The following is a 9,323-nucleotide window of genomic DNA, read 5'->3' on the forward strand; positions in this document are numbered from 1 at the left end:
TTTTAAAAATATATGTAAGTAAAATATCATGCTATTTATATAAAAGATGTCAAAGCTGAGAGCAGAAAGGAAGAGCATATTACAGAAACAGTTCATATGTAAAATTTTCTAATACATTTTGTGTTTAATATCTACCCTTGAATCTTGAGGAAGATTCAGGCTCCTCTGTTCTCCACTGGCAGCTTCCTGGCGGGGACAGTAGTGGGAGTACACGACCTTCACTTGACCCCCTGCCTCTTGGATTATTCTTTCATTGCCTAAATCCTAAGGAGTGGTTCATACCCATTACTTTTACCAGTCCCCCTCCTTAACTCTGAGTAACTGGACTTCTATCCCCAACACTCTATAAAAATACTCTCTATCATCAGTGACTCCCCGACTTACCGAAATGAATACTCTTTATTGGTTCTAATTTTCCTTGATCTGTAAATAACATTTAGTGCAGGTGAGGAGGCCTGCCCCTCAAAATCCTTCCTCTACCTCTGCTGCGTTTACCTCTACACACTGAGTGTCCCTCTCCTGTTACTTCTCTTGCTTTACCCACACCTGTGAGTTTTCACGAAAGCCTAATCCACAGAGCTCTGATCTTCTGTCCATTCCTTCTTTCTAGAAAATTTCACTCAAAGACACACCAAAAAAATTTCTCCCTTCTCTGAACCTCTTTACTACTTAGTGCCAGTATCGTTCATTTGTGTAATTAGAAGATAAAGATATTTTCATGACTATTCCTTATCTTCCTATCTAGACTGTAGGTGCCTTAAGGACAGAAACAACTTTGGTATCTCCTACAGTGCCTAAGCCCAGTATTATATATATATTCACAAAATTTTCAATATTTATGATTGCAAATATTTAGAACATGGAAGGTATCTCAAATCATCTATTCCAACATCTTCAAGTCTCTAGATTTGCTCAAGGTCAAAATAAATTATTATTATTATTACTGAACCATATCTCTTAATTCAAAGCCAATAGATCCTTCTACAACACCATCTGTGACAAAAATGTAGATTAAATTAACATAACTTTGATTCATGCTATGGACTGAATTGTGTACCATCAAAATTCACGCTGAAGCCCTAACTCCTAGTGTGACTATACTTGGAGATAGGATCCTTACGAGGTAATTAAGGTTCAGTGAGGTCATAAGGGTGAAGTCCTAATCTGATAGGGCGTGCGTCCTTATAAAAGTGGAGGAGACAGCAGTGGTCCCTCTCTCCTCACATGCACAGAGGACAGGCCATGTACGGACGCACAGGAAGGCCATCTGCAAAGCTAGGAAGAGAGCTCCCATCAGAAACCAAATTTGCCAGCACCCATGATTATGGACTTCTAGCCTCCAGAGCTGTGAGAAAATAAATGTCTGTAGTTTAAGCTACCTGGTCTGGTATTTTGTTAATAGCAGTCTGAGCAGACTAAGACAATTAAGGACACCGTTTATTTCTATAAAATGGTATAATATCTGCCTCAACAATCTAACAGGACTTCTTTCATGAGAACACACATAGAGACCATTGAAAAGCATAACTATTATGTAAATATAAATATTATCATACATATATGGAAAAAGACTTTAAAATCACAGTCCCAATGACGACAGGGTATAAAAAAGCCCTGTTTCAGTGTAAACTGAATTTAAGTAAGATGAAAAGATAGACTACCCAGGAGAGGTAGTAAAGCAAGTGCTACTCAGAGAAAACTCTGTATCTAAAATGATAGTGTACTGGACCAGATGATTTTTAAATCCCCTCTAGCTCTAAAATTCCATCCCCTTGTGATATGGATCAAGGTGAAATAACACACTAAAAAGCTAAGACTTATAAGATAATATTCAAAGCATCTGAAGGGCCCAAGTCAAAATACATTGACAGCTGACGCTTCCAAAGCCAAAGCCTGTCCTTCATTTTAGCCAGGGATATTAACACCAAATGTGATTAAGTCCATCAAGCTTCATCTACTCACGCATTATTTTTAAGTACAATTTTTAAATAGTTATTGACCACACAGAAGGACAACTAGAACACTGAAATTAACAAAGGTAAAGTAACTTGCTAAAGCTGAAGTTTATGTATTAAATCCCCTGCCACAAATTTTTCTCAAGATTTTTAAATCTTTTTTATCAAGAATATGACCTTACTATGAAAATCCATCTTATGCTGAACTATCCTATATCTGCATCTTTACAATATAAGGGTTTTAGTATTTTTGTTGGACTAGAAGCTAGAAATGTGAATATCTTAATTTTTTTTAAAAAAAACAGTGGATTATAAACAGTAAAATTAGTTCATATCATAATACCTTTCAGGAATGTGTTTTGGAATTTCTATGTCAAGCGACTTCATATGTAAGAGTTTGATCCCTGCTTCCATCTCGTTTGCTGCCACTACATCACAGGCAAGTTCATACATGGTCTTGGATAACTCACAGGCATACACCAAGTGCGCTCCAGCTTTTTTAGCAAACATGCTACAAGAGGAAAAAGTGTTCCATCAAGAAAAAATAATCTACTGTAATTTTTCAAATTTTAGTGTTATTATAATGCTTAAACATGAGGTTTTCCTTTTATTTTTTAACACAACCATTATTCATTCTGCATTTTAAAAAATGAACTAATATTCTTGTCAAGCAATAAATCATACAATAAATCATGACATTCACCTTATTAAAATACAATTGGCATGCAGAATGCTAATAGACTTTAAACAACTAGATTCACCCAGAATGTTAATGTAAAAAGTACTCTTAAAATTCAGTATTTAAAATTTCAATGATAACCCCAAATTTTTCTTGGTGGTTATGTCGAGTTCTTAATTAAGTAAAAGTTATAGTGAAAAATACAATAATAATAGTTCCATGAATAATCATAACAAGATTATGAGAAATAAATTAAACTCTATTTTTAAATTCTGCTGTTAAAGTTTCCATATTTGGTAAAATCCTTAATTTACATTAGTATATATGTATACATAATTAAAACACAATTCCAACAAACCTTAGTATTCCAGTTCCTGCTCCAATGTCCAAAACACTTTTGGAGCCCAAACAAACCGCCTTTTGGATTGCTGCGTTATAAATCGTATTCCTTCTGGTGTCATTAAGCATGATAAAGTGCCAGCGTTCCACCAACCAGTTTGCAACACGATAAAAATTCTCCTTTGCGTCACTGAAATCCGGGTTTAGCTTCATTGCTTTACGAAAATACCCGGCTGCTTCATCTCTAAAGCCCATTCTAGAGTAAAAAGTAACAGACAAAATACTCAACTATATACTATCCATTACAGTGCCTTTGTTCGTGCCACTCATCTGGCCTGAGAACCCCCTCACCAGCACCCCAAATCCTACCCAACCCAAGCACCATCTCCTTGGGAAGCCTTCTGTGAGAACTGCAATTCTCATTCACTTCTTTCCTTTCGGAATCCCTTTTATATGTATGCATTCCAGGACACTAACAACTAACCGACTATGAATTACTACTTTACTATGGTAGAGTAGAGGCTCTCCTAGTCATCCTCCATTTAAACAACTTTCTAGAACACCAGTGGTTTCTAAAAAGCACTCCCTCTGTAAAAGATATTAACGCCTATGGCTAAGAGGTGCCTCTTTGCTGTGCCTGCATACCTTTTCCCTCAGCAATTGAGTTGAATGGTCATCAAGAGTCAGTTGTAGGGCAGGAATAAAGATGTAGACATAAGAGAATGGACTTGAGACACAAGCTTCCCCCACTTGGGAGGGGGAAGCTGAGGCGAAGTGAGAGTGGCATGGACATATATACACTACCGAATGTAAAATAGATAGCTAGTGGGAAGCAGCCGCATAGCACGGGGAGATCAGCTCGGTGCTTTGTGACCACCTAGAGGGGTGGGATAGGGAGGGTGGGAGGGAGACGCAAGAGGGAGGGGATATGGGGACATGTGTATGCATGTGGCTGATTCACTTTGATGTACAACAGAAACTAACACAGTACTGTGAAGCAATTATACTCCAATAAAGATCTATTAAAAAAATAAAATAAATAAGATACAACAATGTAATGCACAGCACAGGGAATATAGTTAATTAATATTTTATATTAACTTTATAATGAGCATAATCTATAAAAATGCAGAATCACTATGTTGTATACCCGAAAGTAATATAATATTGTAAGTCAACTATATTTCAGTAAAAAATAAGTAAATAAATAAGTCTAAATTAAAAAAAAGAGTCAGTTGTATTTGCTGCCAGACCAGTTTACACCAGTCGCACTTGTTATTATTATATATTTTAATTAAATACAAAAGAAACCAAATAAATATGACTGCAAAAAGAGAGGCATTGTGTCTAAGGAAAAAAGTCAAAGGTGAGTCACCCAAAAAACTACTACTAAATTAGATGTGAGCAAATCAATAATAAAAGACAGGGGGAGAAAACTATCAAACCATCCAGAACAGTGTTTCTTAAACTATCTATGATAAAGAACGCCCTTTCCTTTTAAAATATCTAAGTATCTGTAGACCAACACACTTGCACTGCACGTGATTAGTTAGTGTGCAACTCCCACACCAGACTTCAGCAGCGAGTGGTCCATGCTCTCCTCAACAAGGGAGTTCCCTGACCACATGCTTGGATTTACAGCTATGTCAAACTGCTACATACATTTCTGATTACTCACAATTTTTATACTTCTCTGTCATTGACTGGTAATCTGTGGCTCACACCAGTGTGTGGTCCACACACTGAAGAGAACTAAGCTAGTAGAACACTTTTACACTCATACTTCTTCACAAGCACCTCTAAGCATTCTGCCAATTTTAAAGATTGAATCAGACTATTCATTTTGGGTATGGTTTAAGCAAAAAAGACATTCTGGAACCCAAACAGGGAACGGCACTCTTACAAAAGGAAATAGCAAATTTCCAGGAAGTTCCAGAGAACAGATTTACAACAAATTCCCTGGCAAGGGACCACAGGGACTTCTCTGCCATCCTGTGAATGAGGGCTATGTCCTCTCCAACAAAGTCTGGATCTCAGCCCAGTGAGAGGAACTCTTCCATGGATGCTCTATCTCAGCCCCAGGGGCAGTGGCTATTATGTAGTATAAGATGTAACATTATTACATATTATATCTGCTATTCCTATATTCTTTTCAATTCTCTTCTTACTACCCAACGCCTCATTACTCTGATCCCCTGTTATAATTAATAACTGTTTATATTAAACTTCCCGTGTTCGAATTAGTGTACGACAATTTATCCAATCCGGACTGATGCAGAATAATCCTTAACTAGTAATACTGAAACCACTACATACCTGAAGAGATGCTCCCCCATACTATTGCAAATCACTTCATCATCAGGAAACAGTTCCAAGGCTTGCTCATAGCAACCAAGTAGGTCTTGTGTTCGACTGAGTGCATCAAGTTCTTCAGCCCATCTGAAGAGCGTATACTGAAAAGTTTCCTTTACAAAAGAGAAAACAGTAAATTAGTCAGTAACATAAATGATGAAAGAGGGAATGCCCTGGCAGTCTAGTGGTTAGGACTCCGAGCTTTCACTGCTGAGGGCACGGTTCAATCCCTGGTCGGAGAACTAAGATCCCGCAAGCCGCATGGCGCGGCCATTAAAAAAAATAATAATAAAAAAATAAAAAAAGATGAAAGAATATTCAACACTGGTTGAAGATTCCACAGAAAATAAAACTTAGCTATAACTGAAAATCACCTTAAGTTTAATTTAGCTTTCATAGGCCCTGTTGCTAAATAAACAAATGCGTAAATGCATAAATTTTACCACCTACACGGCAGTAACATGCAGAATTAAGACAGTTTGACCCCTCTGCAAAATCTCTCCATACTTGGCTGCCATATCATATTCTCCACCAACCTCTTTTTTGTGGGCTCCTATGTTTTAGCGGTACTTCCTTGACCGTCTTCTCTTTTCTCATGCATCCCCAGTGCATTAACTATCACCTATGTGTTGACAGATGCTACATCTACATCTCCAATTGAGACCCTTTCTCCTGAACCTCAGACCCATAGTTACCACTCCCTATTGGTCATCTCAACCAGGGACCCTCAGCCATCTCAAATTCAGCTCAACCCAAATATTTCCTGATCGGTGTGCAAAGAATACCAATGAACAACATAACAAAAATCCTGTTCCTATCCTCAGAGAGGCCTCATAGAGAGAAATATAACATACAATTTTGAAAACATTCAAAATGTTCTAAACTGAACCCATCGTATTCCTCTCACACAGGATATAAGGTTAAGGTACCACCCAACCTCAGAATAAGAAGTCACGTTAGAATGCTACCTTAACTCCAGTACAATTAATTTGAAACCCAGCCAATTCTCTCTCATTATAGTTAAATCTGTCACCTCATCTCCCCTGCACTGTTACAATGTGGTCCTTGTAACCACTTGCTGGACTACAGGAAGAGTCTTCCCACTGTCACCCTAGCTCCAATTACACCTCCGCCAAACATTCTCCACACTGCAACCCAGGGCAAAGAGAGAAGGCGTTAGTCAGGAACACATTTTATATCATCTTCACATATTTTATACAGAAGAGTTTATACCTGAAACTGAATTTTGATGGATTTTACTAGAGAGACAAGGAAAGGAAGAAGACTCTAGGATGTGAGGGGAAAAAACACAGATTATATTAAATGGATCAGGGAATTTACAGGTAAGCAACTTGGTGTGGTTGAGGTGTGAGAATGGGGAGTAGAAGGAAATAAGACTAAAGAGATAGGTCTTTCACAGAGGACCCTGCAAAGAAATATGGGACTCTGTTCTGCAGGAAACAGAGCTAGTTAGTTAACCCTGCTGAACCCTACCAGGCAAAGAAATACAAACTTTAGATAATACTTTTAATACACACTAAATATAAAAAAAGATATTTTCCCTGTTTTACGAAAGAGGAAACTAACGAACAAAGAACTGAGGAAAAAGCACTTGGATTGATCCATTATTCTACTTCTGCCTACCTAAAAGAGCAAACTGTATCTCAGCATAACACGTTCTCCTCCCTGAGGCCAGCTGATCCTGAAATTTAAATGTCTATATGCTACTGACATCTACTGGGTAGAAGTCAGGGGTGCTGCTAAACGTTCTACAATGCACAAGACAGCTTTCCACAACGAAGATACCATCCAAAATGTGAATAGTACTGAGGTTGAGAAACCCTGGGTGAAATAAAGCAAAGTAGCTTCAGGCTGAAAGTTGAATGCAAAATTAAGTTAAATCACTTTTTGAAATTTAGATTCTAAAACAACTTGAAAAAAATGTACAGCATTTCAACAGAATAACTGTCGCAAATAATCCAATAACTGAAACGTAAAGAATGCATCATCAAATGATTACTTTAGGCTAATTCCAAACTTAAGTCAACATTCGTTCCACGTAACAGTAGAGACAAGTGCAAAGATCCTGGGGCAGGGACTTGCTAGAATTAGATATAGGAGGTGGCAGAAGATCACCTGAGGCCTCATGCAATATAACCTTCGGAATTTTGAATGAAATGGAAGTTTTGAAATAGAGAAATGGCATCATCTGGCTTTTATTATGAAAAGCTCGTACTGGATGTGTTGCGGTAGGTTGCAGGAGAAAGCCTAGTTTCGAGCCTGAGCCTATTGCAAAAGTCAGAAGATGACTGAAGCTTGAATCAGGATAGTAAAAAAGAAGGTGGTAAGAAGGGATACGATTCTGGATATATATTTCGATGGTGCAGCAGACAATATTTTCTGATACGCTGGTTGTGGTTACGAACAAAAGAAGAGTCAAGGGTGAACAGTAAACATTAATAACCACCACCAAGCACTCATAGTACCCCCCCTCCAATTTATTTATGTATTCATTTATTTATACGAGAAGAACACAGGATCTGCCTGCAAGCGAGAGAAACAAGGGCCCTCCTCACCTTCACATCGTCTTTCAGCTCCGGCGCCAGGCTGAGCACGAGGAGGTAGTGGGCATAGGCGGTGCCGAAGTCCTGGGCGCCCAGGCAGTGCTCTGCGCTCTGCAAGGACCGCGACACCAGCTCGTCCCGCCCGGCTGCCCCGGCGCCCCGCCCGGCTGCCCTGGCGCCCCGTCCGGCACCCCGGCGGGGCCTGGGCCGCAAGTTCGGCATGGCAGAGTCACCGGCCGAAATCTGCGCTTGTATCACCAAAGGGAAGATGCTTTGGTTAACGGAAGGCGCAAACTATCTAGGTGATCACACTTCCACGTGACTAACCAGAGCCCGAGAACCGGAACAGGAAACCTATTCCCCTAAGACTGCAAGCGCTCCCACCTCTGCCAGGCAGAAACCCCGCCCCCTCCCCAAGGGGCGGGTCCCATCGCCGCCGGCGCACGCTTCGCGAACGGCAGCGCGCCCGACGTCGGCACGTCGCGGCCCGCCCCCTCCCGTGGGAGGGGAGGTGCGGGGCGGCCATTGCGCTTGCGCGTAGGGGATGTTTCATAACTGTTTCTTCCATGTTCGCGTCTCTGCCGTCTCTCCGGCTGGAAGCGGAGCTTTCTGTCCCTTTCTCCTGGCCTTTAGGAGTGTGTGACTTCAGCTACGAGACCTCCCTCGGCCGACTCAGTCAGCGCGAGGGACGTGGGTGTGTATGAGGAGAGACGGTCAGGCAATTGTGATGTTTAAGGCCTTTGGGTCGTGATGCACCAAATCTCATAGTGGCGAGAGTGGAAGGAACCCGGAGCTAGCAAAAGCACCCTAAATGGAGTAGAGGAAATGCTTTCACTGGCATTTTAAAAATCATCCTCACAAAACTCGGTGAGGTGGACCTTTGGGTCATACTCATCTTACAGACCGAGAGGGACATCCTGAGAAGTCACTTGCCCAAGATCACAGAACAGTTCGTAGCATAGGCACGGCTCAAACCCAAGTCACTGGCTCCCTGTTCAGTTTTCTTTCAACGAGCTTAGGGTTTATCTCACTGTTCGGTATATCACCACTGTATAGTGGTTACATTTTTAAAGTTTTTTTTACATTCAAGTATAGACCCTAAGGTAGATTGAGAACTTTTAAATGGAGGGGGTGGTGCATAGGAATTGCGGCTGAAGAAAGTCTCTCTTGCCCCTGGTTTCATACATGCTGATGGTGAGTATTTAAGAAACAAGAAAATAGAGCAATTTTCCGTATCAAACTGACAAACTTTGAGGGCTCCTTCACTCTCAAAAGTTCATCATTTATATGCCTTTTTGCCTTCTCTTTTGACCTGATTATCTGAGCACACATGTAAATCCTAATCAGTTCTTCAAAGCCCAGATCACTAGATTGTGACCTGCTGCCCTAGTCAGAAAGTTCCTCAAAGACAGGATCTGTTCTTAACCATTTTTT

General features: G+C 40.2%; 1 protein-coding gene across 1 annotated transcript in view; it reads right to left on the reverse strand.

Annotated features, from left to right (window-relative positions):
• PRMT9 (protein arginine methyltransferase 9) overlaps positions 1–8,320 on the reverse strand; it is a 29,916-nt gene extending 21,596 nt beyond the window's left edge. Inside the window, exons 1-4 of the mRNA XM_036852722.1 lie at positions 7,902–8,320; positions 5,290–5,438; positions 2,993–3,229; positions 2,299–2,466 (exon numbers count right to left, since the gene is read on the reverse strand). Of these exons, the coding sequence (XP_036708617.1) occupies positions 2,299–2,466; positions 2,993–3,229; positions 5,290–5,438; positions 7,902–8,111 (764 nt within the window). The 5' untranslated portion in view covers positions 8,112–8,320. The remainder of the gene's footprint in view (positions 1–2,298; positions 2,467–2,992; positions 3,230–5,289; positions 5,439–7,901) is intronic.
• Between the last annotated feature and the right edge of the window lie 1,003 nt (positions 8,321–9,323).

The sequence above is a fragment of the Balaenoptera musculus genome, chromosome 5 (assembly GCF_009873245.2).
Source record: "Balaenoptera musculus isolate JJ_BM4_2016_0621 chromosome 5, mBalMus1.pri.v3, whole genome shotgun sequence".
In the NCBI taxonomy this organism is placed as follows: domain Eukaryota; kingdom Metazoa; phylum Chordata; class Mammalia; order Artiodactyla; family Balaenopteridae; genus Balaenoptera; species Balaenoptera musculus.